This window comes from Balaenoptera physalus, assembly GCF_965194825.1.
Source record: "Balaenoptera physalus genome assembly, chromosome: 6".
Lineage (NCBI taxonomy): Eukaryota > Metazoa > Chordata > Mammalia > Artiodactyla > Balaenopteridae > Balaenoptera > Balaenoptera physalus.
This window is the reverse complement of record NC_138885.1, coordinates 63,825,172-63,847,121: the sequence shown is the minus strand read 5'-3', so window position 1 is coordinate 63,847,121 and position 21,950 is coordinate 63,825,172. Positions and strand designations below refer to the sequence as shown.

At 41.6% G+C, this 21,950-nt stretch overlaps 1 protein-coding gene across 1 annotated transcript in view; it reads right to left on the bottom strand.

Moving 5' to 3' along the window:
• Positions 1-21,950, bottom strand: part of MYO3B (myosin IIIB) — a 638,187-nt gene that overhangs the window by 584,586 nt on the left and 31,651 nt on the right. Inside the window, exons 2-3 of the mRNA XM_082465327.1 lie at positions 1,740-1,923; positions 868-1,002 (exon numbers count right to left, since the gene is read on the bottom strand). Coding sequence (XP_082321453.1) covers positions 868-1,002; positions 1,740-1,886 — 282 coding nt within the window. The 5' untranslated portion in view covers positions 1,887-1,923. The remainder of the gene's footprint in view (positions 1-867; positions 1,003-1,739; positions 1,924-21,950) is intronic.

Sequence of the window (21,950 nt, the reverse complement as noted above, 5' to 3'; positions counted from 1 at the left end):
AAGTGTATTTGTGGGGAATGGACTCTTTTGCATCCAGTTACACACATTCATTCCCATTAACAAGGCAGAAAAAAGGCAAGACTACACTGGATATAGTGGTGCTCCCTTCAGATTCTCTCTTCAAAGCAGATGCTGCCAGGAATATCAGCTGCTCCCTGCTCCCAAGTCCCAGTGGCACCTCTCACCAGGAATAGTGCCCAGCTACAGGGAACTGCCTCCCCCAATGCCACACCGCCTCCCAGGGTGGCATGCACCAAGTGATTGGCTCTTGCAGAGATAAAATCCAGGACAACCCTGCAAGAGGATCCCAGGTCTTCTTCTCCCTGAGGATGGGCTGAGACCTCTGTTGCAACCACACTGATGTTTAATGTCTCCCTTGCCCAATCCCACCTTCCTTGCACGTCTAGCTCCTGTAAGAACTCTCCAATAAACCTTCCATACACAATTCTCAGAGTCCGTTTTCAGGAAACCCAACCTAAGATGAGGATAAATGAACATGAACAGGCGATTCAAACTTGGCAACCAAGTAAACCTTGGGTTAACAATTTTTGAAAATGAGTTGCATCAATCGGAACATGTTTTCTGTGAAATTTTCCCAGCCTAGGGTAGAAAATAACCTTTTCTAACTGTGTTCCTGTATTCACTGAATTAGAAGAAGATTATTAAACCTTAGAAGCAGAGAAACGTGCACACTTTCAGCACACAGCCTACCCATAAGAACGTGGAGAGCACATCTGGTAAGGTACCTGTGCCATGCAGGAGAGACCACCTCCCCAGATGTGCATCTTATACTATTTAGGCAACAATGCGTCTGCTCACCCTTGGCGCTCTGTTTGAATTGCTGGTAACCCAATGGGAGCCTCTTACCTCCAGGACCAGCCACAGCTGTCCTCCCACACCGTGATCTGCTTTGTAAAACATCCCATAAAACTTTACAACGTTGGGGTGATTCGGAAGAAACTGCAAAATGTTGTATTCTGCCTCAATCTCCTCATCCATATCCTACACAAGGTAAAAAATGCATGCTGGATTCAGTACAATGTGCGAGGAAGGGTACAGGAATGACATCACGATCAAGTAACCACTTAATAAAGCATATGTAGTCTGTATTTTTAATGTCATCATTACCATATCTTGAAAATACCTAACAATGGGCATTTAGATACCAACTAAAGCCTTCTAATTGTTATATCAATAAATGTCTTCATTATATATTCTTAATAATAATATTATAAATATCTTTTTTAAAATTTAAAAATGTCTGAATTTTCAAAGCAATTAAGGAGAAGTAGCTCAAAGGGACCCAACCAGGATAGGACACTTACAACCTCACTGTGGTAAACAGTGCACAGCATTATAGGCTCAGTATTCAGTGCTCTGAAATAGGATGCCAGGCTAAGATGACTGAATATCACAAGTCTGGGTCACTTTGTAACTTACAGCGAGATCAGCCTCTGTATAAACCCAACAAATCACTCTTTCCAAGAGAATAACATTTGAAGAGTCCAGGGGACCAAAATCAAAACAATAGTAAAATGGACAAAAGAGAAAATCAAGGGAAGTTTTAACTCCAAATGGAGTCCCTTCATTCCGATGGGCTAAGGAGTCATAACTCATTTTGAGATTTCATGCCAGGTTTCATTATCCCTAGAAAATCATCCCCAGAACAAAGAAAGAAGTTGAAAGCTCAGTGCGTATAAAACACTATATTGCACTTATAATTTATAACTGTTACTTACACTGATTGGATCTAGAATTTTTACTGCAGCCAGGCTCCCGTCTCTCTTGTTAGTTACTTTGTAGACCTTGCCATAGGTGCCTTTACCTATGGTCTCTACAATTTCCCAGGTATCTGTGGGATCTGGAAGCGATTCAAGTCCAAGCATTGTGGTGCTGTAATGAAACAATCCATACAGATGTTTCCTGGTGGGAAGAAAAGTTTGTTACGTGCAACAGATCACAGGATTAGTGGCACTGGGCTTTTGAAACAAGAATATTTTTATTTCTTCAGAATCCAACAGCACATTATAAGGATCACACACCATGATCAAGTGGGGTTTATCCCAGGAATACAAGGATTCTTCAATATACGCAAAACAGTCAATGTGATACACCATATTAACAAACTGAAGGAGAAAAACCATATTATCGTCTCAATAAATGCAGAAAAAGCTTTCAACAAAATTCAACACCCATATATGATAAAAACCCTCCAGAAAGTAGGCATAGAGGGAACTTACCTCAACATAATAAAGGCCATATATGACAAACCCACAGCCAGCATCATTCTCAATGGTGAAAAACTGAAACCATTTTCTCTAAGATCAGGAACAAGACAAGGCGGTTGTCCACTCTAACCACTATTATTCAACATAGTTTTGGAAGTTTTAACCACAGCAATCAGAGAAGAAAAAAAAATAAAAGGAATCCAAATCAGAAAAGAAGAAGTAAAGCTGTCACTGTTTGCAGATGACATGATATTATACAAAGAGAATCCTAAAGATGCTACCAGAAAACTACTAGAGCTAATCAATGAATTTGGTAAAGTAGCAGGATACAAAATTAATGCACAGAAATCTCTTGCATTCCTATACACTAATGATGACAAATCTGAAAGAGAAATTAAGGAAACACTCCCATTTACCACAGCAACAAAAAGAATAAAATACCTAGGAATAAACCTACCTAAGGAGAAAAAAGACCTGTATGCAGAAAACTATAAGACACTGATGAAAGAAATTAAAGATGATACAAACAGATGGAGAGATACACCATGTTCTTGGATTAGAAGAATAAACATTGTGAAAATGACTATACTACTTAAAGCAATCTACAGATTCAATGAAATCCCTATCAAACTACCAATGGCATTTTTCACAGAACTAGAACAAAAAATTTTACAATTTGTATAGAAACACAAAACACCCCACATAGCCAAAGCAATCTTGAGAAAGAAAAACGGAGCTGGAGGAACCAGACTCCCTGACTTCAGACTATACTACAAAGCTACAGTAATCAAGACAGTATGGTACTGGCACAGAAACAGAAATATAGATCAATGGAACAGGATAGAAAGCCCAGAGATAAACCTACACACATATGGTCACCTTATTTTTCACAAAGGAAGCAAGAATATACAATGGAGAAAAGACAGCCTCTTCAATAAGCGGTGCTGGGGAAACTGGACAGCTACATGTAAAAGAATGAAATTAGAACACTCCTTAACACCATACACAAAAATAAACTCAAAATGGATTAAAGACCTAACTGTAAGGCCAGACACCATAAAACTCTTAGAGGAAAACATAGGCAGAACACACTATGACATAAATCACAGCAAGATCCTTTTTGACCCACCTCCTAGAGAAATAGAAATAAAAACAAAAATAAACAAATGGGACCTAATGAAACTTAACAGCTTTTGCACAGCAAAGGAAAGCATAAACAAGACGAATAGACAACCCTCAGAATGGGAGAAAATATTTGCAAACCAAGCAACTGACAAAAGATTAATCTCCAAAATTTACAAGCAGCTCATGCAGCTCAATATCTAAAAAACAAACAACACAATCCAAAAATGGGCAGAAGACCTAAATTGACATTTCTCCAAAGAAGATATACAGATTGCCAACAAACACATGAAAGGATGCTCAACATCACTAATCATTAGAGAAATGCAAATCAAACCTACAATGAGGTATCACCTCACAGCAGTCAGAATGGCCATCATCAGAAAATCTACAAACAATAAATGCCAGAGAGGGTGTGGAGAAAAGGGAACCCTCTTGCACTGTTGGTGGGAATGTAAATTGATACAGCCACTATGGAGAACAGTATGGAGGTTCCTTAAAAAACTAAAAATAGAACTACCATATGACCCAGCAATCCCACTACTGGGCATATACCCTGAGAAAACCATAATTCAAAAAGAGTCATGTACCACAATGTTCATTGCAGCTCTATTTACAATAGCCAGGACATGGAAGCAACCTAAGTGTCCATCAACAGATGAATGGATAAAGAAGATGTGGCACATATATACAATGGAATATTACTCAGCCATAAAAAGAAACACAATTGAGTTATTTGTAGTGAGGTGGATGGACCTAGAGTTTGTCATACAGAGTGAAGTAAGTCAGAAAGAGAAAAACAAATACAGTATGCTAACACATATATATGGAATAAAAAAAAAATGGTTCTGAAGAACCTAGGGGCAGGACAGGAATAAAGACACAGATGTACAGAATGGGCTTGAGGACACGGGGAGCAGGAAGGGTAAACTGGGATGAAGTGAGAGAGTGGCATGGACATATATACACTACGAAATGTAAAACAGATAGCTAGTGGAAAGCAGCCACACAGCACAGGGAGATCAGCTCGGGGCTTTGTGACCACCTAGGGGGTGAGATAGGGAGGGTGCGAGGGAGACGCAAGAGGGAAGAGATATGGGGATATATGTATACGTATAGCTGATTCACTTTATTATAAAGCAGAAACTAACACACCATTTTAAAGCAATTATACTCCAATAAAGATGTTTAAAAAAAAAGAATATTTTTATTTCTTAACCAGCAACCTTATGGTACTTTTCTCTCTCTCTCTTTTTTTTTAATTTTCCCCTTCTATTTTAAGTAGATTTTTTTAAAAAAGGGATATGAAGCCTCCTTAAGAAATGGGGGTAGAAAATAGAGGGGCGGGCAACATGACTCTGAAACACCTTGAAAAACACAGTTCTAAAAGAGGAGATTATATCCGCACAGCAGGAGGGAGTAAAAGGGCCAAAGAGGATGTCCAGTCATGACCAGACAACTGTCGTTCTAAGTTGCAGACTGGTGGCTGCTGCTGCAGGGAAAATAGCTGAAAACCAGCGGTCTGAGACTATGTGTCCAGGTTATAGTAACCTTGACCAGACCTCTCTGATGGTCACTAGAAACTAGTGTCTATGTGCAAAGTCTGGGCTGTTAAGAAGGAGGATCTGGTGCCTGTACCAGGCACTGAAACCATGTACAAACCCCTGTGTCCCTGTCCTTTGAAGCAGAAGGCTTATGTTTAGCCTTCCAGGCCTCCCTTGAGTCTCAAAAGGCTGGCTCAAGAGTTAATGATCAGGAAATGTGAAGATGTAGAAACAAAGAACAGCTGTTGGGCCGGGAAATTGTTAACAATTTAGACTGTAAATCCCCCACATAGCAGAATCACCAAACTCCCAGTTCCCTGAAAGGTATGGACAAAGGCCTGACACACATTCCTAAGCTGTTTTTACAGGAAGCAGAGCCCCAGCAGATGAAAACTGCTGACCACAAGAACATAGACCCTGGACTGGTTGAAACCAGAAGGTTGGTGATGCTTGAAACTTCACCTTGATGCCAACCAATCCAAGAACTGTGCACGAGCTGATCACGCACCCTGAAGCTCCCTCCCTCACACTGCCTTTAAAACCGCTTCCCTGAAAGCCATCAGGGAGTTTGGGTCTTTTGAGCATGAGCTGCCCATTCTCCTTGCTTGGAGCCCTGCAATAAATGCTGTACTTTCCTTCACCACAACCAGTGGTCTGTGTCTATAGATGGCTTTGCTGTGCCCAGGTGAGCAGACCCAAGTTTGGTTTGGTAACAGCATCAGTCAGTGCACAGTGTCCATTGCCATCCAGGTCTTGGGTCCTGCAAGGATTAGCCAAGCCCAGATCCCATCCATACAGCAACAGCCTACTGTGGGAACCACATTGAATGGTTAACCAGAAGCTGCAAACTCACTCTGCCTTAGCAGTACTCTATTTAATAAGGACATGGCCCTGTGGAGTTTAAGTACTTTTAAGTACCAGCAGCAAGCTTGGCAGGCAAACCAAGTCACCCGAGACTGATCCCATGAAAAAGTCCCTTCAAGTGTAGTTACTCCAAGGCTAGAAGAGGGGTCCCAACCTTAGGCTGCTTCTAACCCCAGGGAGGGGATCATCAGCTCTAACACAAACAGCGACAGCATCCAATCCCCATGCTGTGGCTTGGTGTCCACCCAAGGTGAGCACTTCTGCCTCATGCTGGGCAATCCAATTTGCACTCCTAATTCTAATTATCTTCTAAACTGCATTCTCTCAAGACACAGCCTTTTGACTTGGAACAAAAATCCATTATTTAATCCTTACCCTTTCTGATGGGGGCATTTCAAAGATATTGAAAACCATTACCAAAACAAAACAAAACAAAATCCCAATAGCTGTTGTGTTGATACTGGAAGGGAATCTGTCTTTCCAGAGTTCACCCGGCAGGCATACCATGCTCTAAAGGGGTCTCCAACCAGCACCTCAAGAGCCCAGGCCAGGTTCACACTGAGCTGAGACAATGACCCTAAAAGGTCGGCTGGTCAAATGACTCCTGCCTTTCATCCACTGGTTTCAAGATTCTAACGAACTCTAACCTTTCCTCCCAGCCAGTGTTTCACAAAATCCATCTTTCTCAGCACATGCTTCACAATTCTTGCCATATGTGTACATTACCTGTGCTATTAGTTACTAAATACATTTAAAATATTTGCTTTTTCATATAAATAAATCTTTTTTTTTTTTAATTTTTTGGGCATGCCGTGCAGCATGCAGGATCTTAGTTCCCCAACCAGGGATCAAACCCATGCCCCTTGCAGTGGAATTGTGGAGTCTTAACCACTGGACTGCCAGGGAAGTCTCATAAATGTCTTTTAAAGGCACTTTATATCTCTACCCTAAATCATTTGCCATATATCAAAATTAACAGCAAAAAGATGATTATGTTTAAAAACAACAATTGTTCAAGTCCAGCCAGATACTGCTGCCCTCTGTTCTTTGGAAAAAGGGAGATCATGGAGTGATGGGGTAGAATTAAAGCCTAGTACAAACTTTTCCCTTAACGTCATCAGAAGATGTGAAAAAGAATTAGCAAGGGAACAATTTTGTCACTATGTGATTCAGTGTCCTTTATTGCAAGATCACCAAAACCTCTGAACACCTTGAGAATTGCTCTAGGCTCTGCTTCTACAGGAGCAAAAAGCAGGACCAGCAGGGGGTGCTGGTCAAGGCCAGACAAGTGGGGGTGGGGAGGGTACTGAGATGTCCTTCCTGGAGAGAAGAATCTGGCCCATCGGCCTAGATGGGATTACCTTACACTTACCAGGACAGTCCCTGTTTCCCCACTTGCATCTGGGCTCAGCGCCATGACACAGAGGCGCTAAGTCAGACTGCCTTCATGATCCAGGCCCTGCCCGGACCAGCCTGGAGACCTGCCCCTCTCTCTGGGCCTCAGTCTCTTCATCAGCACAGTGGGGCTCCTGCTGCCACCCACTTCACAGAGTTGCTATGAGGTTAAGGGGATGAAGATAAAATAAAGTGAGCACCGTGAGTGCCTGGCCAGTATCACCTGCCATCACTAAGGCATGGCACCAAGTTCTGCTTAGGAATAGGCAAGGCTTAACACCGTTTCTTGTTCTGTTTTATTTTACCCTTAGCCACAGACAAAATGAGAACCATATTCATTTTGCTCCGATCAGTTATTAGTTTCAAACAACTGGCTGGAATTTGGTGTGTGCACGTGAAATTAAATCATACCGTGTGCAGTGGGAGAGGACCCTGGAGGCCATTGAATCAAGTGGTTTTTCTAATGATTTTGGGGCACGAGACCCTTTTGTTACATTAAATCTCACTTAGAAGGCTGATGGATAAGCTTAGAGAAGCAGTGCCACTCTGGCTGAGAGAGGCTAGGGAAGCAAGTGCCTGCCCTGTGCCTTCCGTGGGAGACCAGCAGGGTGACCAACCACCCTGGTTTGCCTGGGCTGCTTAGTTCAGCACTGCAAGTCCCATGTCCCGGAAAACCTCAGAACTAGGCAAACCAGGACAGTTTGTCACCCCAGTCTCTGGGATCTCCTCTGAGCACTATTAGAAAATCACTGGTTAAGTACCCTCTACCACCATCACCTCACCCCCTGCTCTGGGCTAAACTGTATCTCACCCCCCCAATCCCAAATTCATATGATGAAGTGTCTTGCTCTCCAGTACCTCCGAATGTGACTGTATTTGGAGACAGGGACTTTAAAAAGAGGTAATTAAGGTAAAATGAGGTTATGGGGCAGAGGGGTAGGGCAGGAGTTAATCAGAATCACCAGTGTCCTTAAAAGAAGAGATGAGGGCCCAGACATGCACAGAGGAAAGACCATGTGAAGACAGAGGGAAGATGGTCATCCACAAGCCAAGGAGAGAGACCTCAGAAGGAACCGACCTTGCTGACACCTTGATCTTGGACTTCTAGCCTCCAGAACTGTGAGGAAATAAATTTCTGTTGTTTAAGCTACCCAGTCTGTGGTACTTTGTATGGCAGTCCTAGCAAACTAATAGACTTTTAACTTACAGATGAAGAAACTGAAGCCCAGATTGGTGACAGGACTGTTTAGGGGAAGTACAGGAATGGGAATCCAGGCCTCCCTAGGCCCAAGACCTTTGTTCCACAGAATAGAACGAAGGGAGTCATCTGATTAGCAATGGTTCTGACCAACTGCACCAAATATGGAAAAGTTCCGTGGGGGAAGTACCCTCCCACATGGAGGCCAAATGCCTCATGGACCTAATGGACAGCACTCTCTGCTCCCTGCAAAACAAGAAAAACTCACCAGAGGGATTCCTCTACAGCTGGCACCAGTAATGGGTGAGCAGGAGGCACGCTCGTCAGGTCCCATTGCCACACCCATCATTTCCATCCAGACACTCGCAGACAAGGTTAAATAAAGGTGCAACAGAACAGGTGCACATTAATAGGGTTGCCAGTCTTCTCTCTTTAAAATCAACACCCGACTCTATAAACTCTCTGATGATTGATTAACAGCCAGCCCGAACAGTGGATGCTTATATAGCCCTTTAAAGATGCTGATAATCGCTCGTGGAGGCGGCCCTTCAGACAGCCGAAAAGCCGCTCCTGGCCAGAATGTTAACCTCAGGGTAGACTGTGCTTCTGCCCGTCTCTGTGTTTGGGGCCTCATGGAACTAGCCAGGGGTGACCAAAGAAGGGCCAGGAGCAGTCTGGAGTGAGAGGGATGAACCTGGGACCTCAGGACTCTACAGAACCCTCAGAAGTCCCCTCAGAGGTACCTGGGCTTCCTGCAGTTCCCCAGATGGGGCCTCCATCATTTATTTGGACACAAAATGAAAGGGTGACCTCAGGAGACTAGAAAACTCAAGTTACATGGGCTACTCTCATTGCAAAACAAATAGAAGGATAAATCTACCTGGGAAGAGGTGAATGATGGCATTTGTCAGCACAGAGGAAGCTCATGCAATTTACATACCAATTCAGAAGTCCGATGAGCCTGGACGTGTCTGTGTGTGCGGCTGTTCTAGAGTGAAGACTTGATGAATATGCTTTGATTTTGCATGTAGCGGTATTACGAAAGTCAATGCCACAAAGAGATTTCTGATCAAAGTCACTACTCTCTCAGAGCAAGAGTCTGCTGTCCCCCATCTTCCTGTGGCATCCAAACCCTCCCACTATGGGGAAAGTCCCACTATGGGGATATTTTTCATCTAGGAAAGATATCCCCATCCAGTAAATAAGGGTAACACAGGTATTAAAGGAATATTTCCCTATCTTTGCCCACACATCCCTATTAACCAAATATCTAGGAAATACCCAACTTCTCATTACTTAGGCCACTAGATAGACAGACACACAGAGAGATAGACAGATAGATAGATATTTAATAAGAGAATTTAAACAACAAGGTCCTGCTGTATAGCACAGGGAACTATATTCAATATCTTGTAATAACCTATAATGGAAAAAGAATCTGAAAAGAATATATATATATATAAAAATATATATATATATAAAACAATCACTTTGCTGCACACCAGAAACTAACACAACATTGTAAACCAACCATACTTCAACAGAAAGAAAAAAAGAGACTTTATTCTTGTGGTAACAGAGTCCCTTGGAAGTTAAGAACAATAGTCTTTTTCTTGTTTTGTTTTGTTTTGTTTTTAGAAGGCAAACTCCTAGAGTCAGAGGCCGTGTCTCTTTGCAGCAGTTGGGAAAGCAGGCTGTCAATAATATTCTTTCTGTTGATAAGTACAAGTGGACTGAAAATGACCTCTGTTTGCAACTAACAGCAGGGGCAGGTCTTGCTCCATCACAGAACACCTCAGCTCCAGATCCCTCTACCACAAGAGACGGGCACCTTGCCCAGGTTACACTTCACACTGCAGTGAGGAGTTTCCCATATGGCTGTAAACTAATAGCACATCTGCTGCTTTATCTTATCAGGATTGAATGTCTAAAGACTTCCTTAGGAGTTCTGGTTTCAATTATCAGCAAAGGATACACTTTTTTAAATATGTCAAAATATTCCATGCTTAGGTTTTATCAAACATTACACCATAGAGATTTAAATTCCATACATTTCTAGCATCACAAAAAGAAAGTCAGGCATTATGCACTAGCCAAAAAAAAATTAAACCTGAATCTAATCAAGCATCTAGATTACCAATCTACAGGAATAACACAGGTCAGGGCAACATGCTAGCAACACCATAGGTGTACAATAAGCAAAATCCAGACTCTAAGTAAGAAACTCTCCAGACAAATGACCCAACTTCTCCAAAAACTAAATGGCAAATAAAAATAAATAAACTGAAAGGGATAACCTCAGGATTAAAAGATGCTTAAGATACATACCAAATGTGAAATAAAGGGTGGATTCACAAAAACAAGCTAAAGAAATAACAGTTATGAGATCATTAGAACACCAACTAGTTATCTGATGGTATTAAAGAAACATTGTTAATTATGTTTTAGTTGTGATAACTGTATTTGTGGTTGTGTTTTTCGTCCTTATCTTTTAGCAATACATCCTGAAATATTTACAGGTGTAATAATATGCTGTCTGGAAAAATATGAGCGGAAAAAATAAGGGGCATTCATGATGCAAGACTGACCATGGGGGAATATTACTGAACCTAAGTACATGAGGGTTCATGGTAATGTTGTTTACTTTCGTATGTTTTTCAATTCCTTATTTTAGAAATTATAAAAAGTTTTTAAAATTCTGTGTAATTAACATATGTCAGCGTACATTCTAGTATTCATCCACGTGGTCGGCCCCACCTCTCCCTGAACTGTCTCCCCACCACCACCCTGGATGATATTCTAAAAAGTCTCTGGACAGCTTCATGTAAAAGAATGAAATTAGAACAGTCTCTAACACCACACACAAAAATAAACTCAAAATGGATTAAAGACCTAAATGTTAAGACCAGATCCTATAAAACTCCTAGAAGAAAACATAGGCAGAACACCCTTTGACATAAATTGCAGCAATATCTTTTTGGATCCATCTCCTAGAGTAATGGAAATAAAAACAAAAATAAACAAATGGGACCTAAAAGCTCTTGCACAGCAAAGGAAACCATAAACAAAACGAAAGGACAACCTAGAGAATGGGAGAAAATATTGCGAATGACGCAAATATTGCAAATGATGCAACTGACAAGGGATTAATCTCAAAAATATACAAATAGCTCATACAGCTCAGTATCAAAAAAACAAACAACCCAATCAAAAAATGGGCAGAAGATCTAAATAGACATTTCTCCAAAGAAGACATACAGGTGGCCAAATGGCACATGAAAAGATGCTCAACATCGCTAATTCTTAGAGAAATGCAAATCAAAACTACAATGAGGTATCACCTCATACTGGTCAGAATAGCCATCATCAAAATGTCTACAAATAAGAAATGCTAGAGAGGGTGTGGAGGAAAAGGAACCCTCCTACAGTGTTGCTGGGAATGTACCACCAACATTCCCAACCAATGTACCAATGTAAATTGGTACAACCACTATGGAGAAGAGTATGGAGGTTTCTTAAAAAACTAAAAATAGAGCTACCATATGATCCAGCAATCCCATTCCTGGGCATATATCCGGAGAAAACCATAATTCAAAAGGATACATGCACCCCAATGTTCATTGCAGCACTATTTACAACAGCCAAGACATGGAAGCAACCTAAATGTCCATTGACAGACGAATGGATAAAGAAGATGTGGTATATTTATACAATGGAATATCACTCAGCCATAAAAGAGAATGAAATAATGCCATCTGCAGCAACATGGATGCAACTAGGAATTATCATACTAAGTGAAGTAAGCCAGACAAAGAAAGACAAATATCATATGATATTGCTTACATGTGGAATCTAAAAGAAAAAATGATAAAAATGAACTTATACACAAAACAGAAACAGACCCACAGACATAGAAAACAAACGTAGGGTTACAAAAGGGGGAAAAGGCGGGGGGGAATAAATTAGGATTTGGGGATTAACATATACACACTACTATATATAAAACAGATAACCAACAAGGACCTACTATATAGCACAGGGAACTATACTCAATATTTTGTAATAACCTATGAGGGAAAAGAATCTAAAACAAATAGATGTATATGTTTGTATCACTGAATCACTTTGCTGTACACCTGAAACTAATACAACATTGTAAATGAACTATACTTCAATAAAAATAAGTTAATTAATTTTAAAAAGTCTCAAAGTTTCATGTGGGCTAGCACTTTACTCATGTAAGAAATAGTAAACCACTAATATAAGACCAACAGAAAAACACCCTGGCATTTGATTCTAAAGCACCCACACTCATATTGTCAGAAAGTCACCTTCCCAATTCACCTCTAGGTGACTGAGGCACAGTCAGTCCCCCTTGGTGGCTAATGTCCCAGCCCAAACTGCCGCTAAATACAGAACTGTAGTTAGGAGAAACTAATGAACCGCTGAATGGCACAGGAAAATCAATAGGCAGAAGGCAAGTCACCTTCTTCTGCCCGTCCAACTCCTGTTCTTTTTTCCTGAAGGAGGAAGAGAGAAACAACATCAATATACAGACACCGAAATAAACAAAAAGATCTGTGATCTTTTTCATCTGGTCCCTGAAAAAGAAACTGCCCAATGGCATGAAGCTGAACCTGCCCAAGGCTAAATGCAGAGTCACATACCCACTGACTAGCTGGGTGGGTGGCCCCTAAGCAGCGGGTGAAAGGCCTAGAGGGAAAATGAAGGATAGTCCAAGGTGAGCCTTGGCTTTGGCAATAAAAGGAAGCCACGGAACAAATTTCACATGGTGCCCTTAAAACTGATATGTTTAGTGAAAAATAAGGAAAAAAAAAAACTAATCCAAAGGAAAACGGTACTCCTAATAAATTTCCTGCTCATTCACCTGTGTCTTTTCAGAGGCCCTGTGAGCTGATATACCACGAGGGGTGGAAAGTAAATAGATGAGGTCAGTTCCTCCAAGGTTGAAGTGGGCACTAAACATCCTCACTGTGAAGTGTGGCCATTTTTTCCATGTCCTACTGCTCTTCCCTTGTGCTTTGCCCATCACCTCTGTGAGTTAATCAAAAACTAGACTTGGCGATTCCAAGGTGACTGTACCTCAACAATAGGTTATAGATTAGACCAACTTACCATAAAATGTATTACTTATGCATTTAGTAAGTAGTTATTAAATGCCAATTGTATGCAAGCCCTGGACTAGGATCTACAAGAAATATAAGGAAGAATAAGAAGCTCAGCTTTGCTTTTAAGGTTCTAAACTTGTTTAAGAAAGCTTTATGACTTTTGGGGTAAGATGCAAGAGTGAAGTCAGGTATCAAGTTTCCCTAAAACTAAGTGAATGAACATTGTTAACAGAAAAAACTGAGATCCAGCAAAGAAAACAAAACAAAATGTACAGCAGTAATCAAACAGAACAAGGGATACAATTTCATGCCACAATCTTTGAAAAGTATTATTTGGGGAAAGTGAGAGATGGAAGATACCAGGAATGACTGCTCTTCTCAGCCCAGCTCTCTCTCTTCTCCCAGAAGTGTGGTGAGTTTGGGAGACGGTGATTGGACAAAATTCTGAAAAACCTCATTAACCCTCCCTATTTAGAGAGAAGTAGAGACAGAGGGTGAATTAGCAGCAGGGAAGTGGGTCCAGGCTCATCACTTATATATGCAATAAGAATTTAGTAGGAACCTTTTGCCTACATTACTCAAACTAAGCTTTGTGGGTCATTAAAAGAAGTAAAAGGAATAATCAGGCTCTATTCTAAAACAAGTTACATTTCCAAAGATATGTAGGAAAAGATGCCTCCTGCCAAGTAGAATAATGCTAGCACAGCATTTTAAACAATATTTCGGAAAGAAAAGCAAAGTCAATATCCATCAAGCATGACTGCCCCTAATGTCCAATACCTTGTACTTCAGAAGGCAAAATGAACAGTCCAGACAGACAGACGTTTCCTGGTAAAATTACTGAATATAAAGGATAGAATTTTTCAGGTACAGAGGAGACACACACACACACACACACACACACGCAAATACATACCCCAAAACAAAATGAAAAGCAAACAAAACAGAACAAAAACTCAGGCTTCTCTCCACACCAACACTCAATACTCAATAGAGGAAAACCTGTAATCCACCTGTAATGTATGTGTACAAAAGTCTGAGAGAGAAAAAAGTATGAACAAATATTTTTATATTTAGCCAAAGTGTCGTTCAAGTATAAAGACAACAGACATTTTCAGACATGCAAGAGCTCAGTGACTCCATGACTCCTACTTAAAAAAAAAAAAAAAAAGACGAGTCCAAAACCCAGCAAACAAAGAGATAAATGTGGAGCTCTAGTAGAAAGCCTGATAGGGATATCTGAACCTATTTATGTTTAGAAATGATGCAAAGCAGCAGTATGAAGTACATTTACGGAGAGAACTGTTATACATTTCAGTAATAAAAAATAATAATAAACCAAATTCAGGGGAGGGGAAAGTTTCTCTACTTTCTAAAGATGATAAATCAAGAAACTGAGATTTAGAGAGGAGAGAAGATGGCGGAAGAGTAAGACGCGGAGATCACCTTCCTTCCCACAGATACAGTAGAAATACATCTACACGTGGAACTGCTCCTACAGAACACCCACTGAGCGCTGACAGAAAACGTCCGACCTCTAAACAGGCAAGAAACTCCCCCCGTACTTGGGTAGGGCAAAAGAAAAAAGAAATAACAGAGACAAAAGAATAGGGACGGCACCTGCACCAGTGGGAAGGAGCTGTGAAGGAGGAAAGATTTCCACGCACTAGGAAGCCACTTCGCGGGCAGAGACTGCGGGTGGCAGAGGGGGGAAGCTTCGGAGCCACGGAGGAGAGCGCAGCCACAGGGGTGCGAAGGGCAAAGTGGAGAGATTCCCGCACAGAGGCTCGGCAACGAGCAGCACTCACCAGCCCGAGAGGCTTGTCTGCTCGCCCGCCGGGGCGGGCGGGGCTGGGAACTGAGGCTTGGGCTTCGGTCAGATCGCAGGGAGAGGACTGGGGTTGTCGGTGTGAACACAGCCTGAAGGGGTTAGTGCACCACAGCTAGCCGGGAGGGAGTCCGGGAAAAAGTCTGCAGCTGCCGAAGAGGCAAGAGACTTTTTCTTCCCTCTGTTTCCTGGTGCGCGAGGAGAGGGGATTCAGAGCGCCGCCTAAACGAGCTCCAGAGACGGGCGCGAGCCGCGGCTAACAGCACGGATCCCACAGCAACAGGGGCGCAGAGGAAAAAACGGAGAGATTCCCGCACAGAGGCTCGGCGCCGAGCAGCACTCAGCAGCCCAAGAGAGGCTTGTCTGCTCCCCCGCCGCGGCGGGCGGGGCTGGGAGCTGAGGCTCAGCTTCGGTCGGATCGCAGGGAGAGGACTGGGGCTGGCGGCGTGAACACAGTCTGAAGGGGTTAGCGCACCACAGCTGGCTGGTAGGGAGTCCGGGAAAAAGTCTGCAGCTGCCGAAGAGGCAAGAGACTTTTTCTTGCCTCTTTGTTTCACGCGCGCGGGGAGAGGGGATTCAGAGCGCTGCCTAAACAAGCTCCACAGACGGGCGCGAGCCGCAGCGATCAGCGCGGGCACCAGAGACGGGCATGAGACGCTGGGGCTGCGGCTGCCGCCTCCAAAAAGCCTGTGTGCGAGCACAGGTCACTCTCCACACCGCCCCTCCCGGTAGCCCGTGCAGCCCGCCACCGCCAGGCTCCCGCGATCCGGGGACAAGTTCCCCGGGAGAACACACGGCGCACCTCAGGCTGCTGCAACGTCACGCCGGCCTCTGATGCTGCAGGCTCGCCCCGCCTCCTCTGTACCCCTCCCTCCCCGCGGCCTGGGTGAGCCAGAGCCCCCGAAGCAGCTGCTCCTTTAACCCCATCCTGTCTGGGCGGGGAACAGACGCCCTCAGGCGACCTAAACGCAGAGGCGGGTCCAAATCCAAAGCTGATCCCCAGGAGCTGTGCGAACAGGGAAGAGAAGGGGAAATCTCTCCCAGCAGCCTCAGAAGCAGCGGATTAAAACTCCACAAACAACTTGATGTGCCTGCATCTGTTGAATACCTGAATAGACAACGAATCATCCCAAATTCAGGAGGTGGACTTTCGGAGCAGGATATATTAATTTTTCCCCTTTTCCTTTTTTTGTGAGTGTATATGTGTATGCTTCTGGGTGAGATTTTGTCTGTATAGCTCTGCTTTATAATAGCTCTATTTTACTTCACTATATTATAGCCTCCTTCTTTCTTTCTTTCTATTTTTTCTCCCTTTTACTCTGAGCCGTGTGGACGAAAGGCTCTTGGTGCTCCAGCCAGGCATCAGGGCTGTGCCTCTGAGGTGGGAGAGCCAAGTTCAGGACACTGGTCCACAAGAGACCTCCCAGCTCCACGTAATACCAAACGGCGAAAATCTCTCAGAGATCTCCATCTCAACATCAAGACCCAGCTTCACTCAACGACCAGCAAGCTACAGTGCTGGACACCCTATGCCAAACAACTAGCAAGACAGGAACACAGCCCCATCCATTAGCAGAGAGGCTGCCTAAAATCATAATAAGGCCACAGACACCCCAAAATACACCACCAGACGTGGACGTGCCCACCAGAAAGACAAGATCCAGCCTCATCCACCAGAACTCAGGCACTAGTTCCCTCCACCAGGAAGCCTACACAACCCACTGAACCAACCTTAGCCACTGGGGACAGATACCAAAAACAACAGGAACTACGAACCTACAGCCTGTGAAAAGGAGACCCCAAACACAGTAAGATAAGCAAAATGAGACGACAGAAAAACACACAGCAGATGAAGGAGCAGGGTCAAAACACTCCAGATTTAACAAATGAAGAGGAAATAGGTAGTCTACCTGAAAAAGAATTCAGAATAATGATAGTAAGGATGATCCAAAATCTTGGAAATAGAATAGACAAAATGCAAGAAACATTTAACAAGGACGTAGAAGAACTAAAGAGGAACCAAGCAATGATGAAAAACACAATAAATGAAATTAAAAATACTCTAGATGGGATCAATAGCAGAATAACTGAGGCAGAAGAAAGGATAAGTGACCTGGAAGATAAAATGGTGGAAATAACTACTGCAGAGCAGGATAAAGAAAAAAGAATGAAAAGAACTGAGGACAGTCTCAGAGACCTCTGAGACAACATTAAACGCACCAACATTCGAATTAGAGGGGTCCCAGAAGAAGAAGAGAAAAAGAAAGGGACTGAGAAAATATTTGAAGAGATTATAGTTGAAAACTTCCCTAATATGGGAAAGGAAATAGTTAATCAAGTCCTGGAAGCACAGAGAGTCCCATACAGGATAAACCCAAGGAGAAACACGCCAAGACACATATTAATCAAACTGTCAAAAATTAAATATAAGGAAAACATATTAAAGGCAGCAAGGGAAAAACAGCAAATAACACACAAGGGAATCCCCATAAGGTTAACATCTGATCTTTCAGCAGAAACTCTGCAAGCCAGAAGGGAGTGGCAGGATATACTTAAAGTGATGAAGGAGAAAAACCTACAACCAAGATTACTCTACCCAGCAAGGATCTCATTCAGATGTGATGGAGAAATTAAAACCTTTACAGACAAGCAAAAGCTGAGAGAGTTCAGCACCACCAAACCAGCTTTACAACAAATGCTAAGGGAACTTCTCTAGGCAAGAAACACAAGAGAAGGAAAACACCTACAATAACAAACCCAAAACATTTAAGAAAATGGGAATAGGAACATACATATCGATAATTACCTTGAATGTAAATGGATTAAATGCTCCCACCAAAAGACACAGGCTGGCTGAATGGATACAAAAACAAGACCCATATATATGCTGTCTACAAGAGACCCACTTCAGACCTAGAGACACATATAGACTGAAAGTGAGGGGATGGAAAAAGATATTCCATGCAAATGGAAATCAAAAGAAAGCTGGAGTAGCAATTCTCATATCAGACAAAATAGACTTTAAAATAAAGACTATTATAAGAGACAAAGAAGGACACTATATAATGATCAAGGGATTGATCCAAGAGGAAGGTATAACAATTGTAAATATTTATGCACCCAACATAGGAGCGCCTCAATACATAAGGCAAATACTAACAGCCATAAAAGGGGAAATCGACAGCAACACAATCATAGTAGGGGACTTTAACACCCCACTTTCACCAATGGACAGATCATCCAAAATGAAAATAAATAAGGAAACACAAGTTTTAAATGATACATTAAACAAGGTGGACTTAATTGATATTTATAGGACATTCCACCCAAAAACAACAGAATACACATTTTTCTCAAGTGCTCATGGAGCATTCTCCAGGATAGATCATATCTTGGGTCACAAATCAAGCCTTGGTAAATTTAAGAAAATTGAAATCGTATCAAGTATCTTTTCCGACCACAACGCTATGAGACTAGATATCAATTACAGGAAAAGATCTGTAAAAAATACAAACACATGGAGGCTACACAATACACTGCTTAATAACGAAATGATCACTGAAGAAATCAAAGGGGAAATCAAAAAATACCTAGAAACAAATGACAATGGAGACACGACGACCCAAAACCTATGGGACGCAGTAAAAGCAGTGCTAAGAGGGAAGTTTATAGCAATACAAGCCTACCTCAAGAAACAGGAAACATCTCGAATAAACAACCTAACCTTGCACCTAAAGCAATTAGAGAAAGAAGAACAAAAAAACCCCAAAGCCAGCAGAAGGAAAGAAATTATAAAGATCAGGTCAGAAATAAATGAAAAAGAAATGAAGGAAACAATAGCAAAAATCAATGAAACTAAAAGCTGGTTCTTTGAGAAGATAAACAAAATTGATAAACCATTAGCCAGACTCATCAAGAGAAAAAGGGAGAAGACTCAAATCAATAGAATTAGAAATGAAAAAGGAGAAGTAACCACTGACACTGCAGAAATACAAAAGATCATGAGAGATTACTACAAGCAACTATATGCCAATAAAATGGACAACCTGGAAGAAATGGACAGATTCTTAGAAATGCACAAACTGCCAAGACTGAACCAGGAAGAAATAGAAAATATGAACAGACCAATCACAAGCACTGAAATTGAACTGTGATTAAAAACCTTCCAACAAACAAGAGCCCAGGACCAGATGGCTTCACAGGTGAATTCTATCAAACATTTAGAGAAGAGCTAACACCTATCCTTCTCAAACTCTTCCAAAATATTGCAGAGGGAGGAACACTCCCAAACTCATTCTACGAGGCCACCATCACCCTGATACCAAAACCAGACAAAGATGTCACAAAGAAAGAAAACTACAGGTCAATATCACTGATGAACATAGATGCAAAAATCCTCAACAAAATACTAGCAAACAGAATCCAACAGCACATTAAAAGGATCATACACCATGATCAAGTGGGGTTTATCCCAGGAATGCAAGGATTCTTCAATATACGCAAATCAATCAATGTGATACACCATATTAACAAATTGAAGGAGAAAAACCATATGATCATCTCAATAGATGCAGAGAAAGCTTTCGACAAAATTCAACACCCATTTATGATAAAAGCCCTGCAGAAAGTAGGCATAGAGGGAACTTTCCTCAACATAATAAAGGCCATATATGACAAACCCACAGCCAACATTGTCCTCAATGGTGAAAAACTGAAACCATTTCCACTAAGATCAGGAACAAGACAAGGTTGCCCACTCTCACCACTATTATTCAACATAGTTTTGGAAGTGTTAGCCACAGCAATCAGAGAAGACAAAGAAATAAAAGGAATCCAAATCGGAAAAGAAGAAGTAAAGCTGTCACTATTTGCAAATGACATGATACTATACATAGAGAATCCTAAAGATGCTACCAGAAAACTACTAGAGCTAATCAATGAATTTGGTAAAGTAGCAGGATATAAAATGAATGCACAGAAATCTCTTGCATTTCTATACACTAATGACGAAAAATCTGAAAGTGAAATTAAGAAAACACTCCCATTTACCATTGCAACAAAAAGAATAAAATATCTAGGAATAAACCTACCTAAGGAGACAAAAGACCTGTATGCAGAAAATTATAAGACACTGATGAAAGAAATTAAAGATGATACAAATAGATGGAGAGATATACCATGTTCCTGGATTGGAAGAATCAACATTGTGAAAATGACTCTACTACCCAAAGCAATCTACAGATTCAATGCAATCCCTATCAAACTACCACTGGCATTTTTCACAGAACTAGAACAAAAAATTTCACAATTTGTATGGAAATACAAAAGACCCCGAATAGCCAAAGCAATCTTGAGAACGAAAAATGGAGCTGGGGGAATCAGGCTCCCTGACTTCAGACTATATTACAAAGCTTCAGTAATCAAGACAGCTTGGTACTGGCACAAAAACAGAAATATAGATCAATGGAACAGGATAGAAAGCCCAGAGATAAACCCACACACATATGGTCACCTTATCTTTGATAAAGGAGGCAAGCATATACAGTGGAGAAAAGACAGCCTCTTCAATAAGTGGTGCTGGGAAAATTGGACAGGTACATGTAAAAGTATGAAATTAGAACACTCCCTGACACCATGCACAAAAATAAACTCAAAATGGATTAAAGACCTAAGTGTAAGGGCAGACACTATCAAACTCTTAGAGGAAAACATAGGCAGAACACTCTATGACATACATCACAGCAAGATTCTTTTTGACCCAGCTCCCAGAGAAATGGAAATAAGAACACAAATAAACAAATGGGACCTAATGAAACTTAAAAGCTTTTGCACAGCAAAGGAAACCATAAACAAGACCAAAAGACAACCATCAGAATGGGAGAAAATATTTGCAAATGAAGCAACTGACAAAGGATTAATCTCCAAGATTTACAAGCAGCTCATGCAGCTCAATAACAAAAAAACGAACAACCCAATCCAAAAATGGGCCGAAGACCTAAATAGACATTTCTCCAAAGAAGATATACAGATGGCCTACAGACACATGAAAGAATGCTCAACATCATTAATCATTAGAGAAATGCAAATCAAAACTACAATGAGATATCATCTCACGCCGGTCAGAATGGCCATCATCAAAAAATCTAGAAACAATAAATGCTGGAGAGGGTATGGAGAAAAGGGAACACTCTTGCACTGTTGGTGGGAATGTAAATTGATACAGCCACTATGGAGAACAGTATGGAGGTTCCTTAAAAAACTAAAAATAGAACTACCATACGACCCAGCAATCCCAATACTGGGCATATACCCTGAGAAAACCATAGGTCAAAAAGAGTCATGTACCAAAATGTTCATTGCAGCTCTATTTACAATAGCCAGGACATGGAAGCAACCTAAATGTCCATCGACAGATGAATGGATAAAGAAGATGTGGCACACATATACAATGGAATATTACTCAGCCATAAAAGAAATGAAATGGAGGTATTTGTAATGATGTGGATGGAGTTAGAGTCTGTCATACAGAGTGAAGTAAGTCAGAAAGAGAAAAACAAATACAGTATGCTAACACATATATACGGAATCTAAGGGAAAAAAAAAAAAAGGCCACGAAGAACCTAGTGGCAAGACGGGAATAAA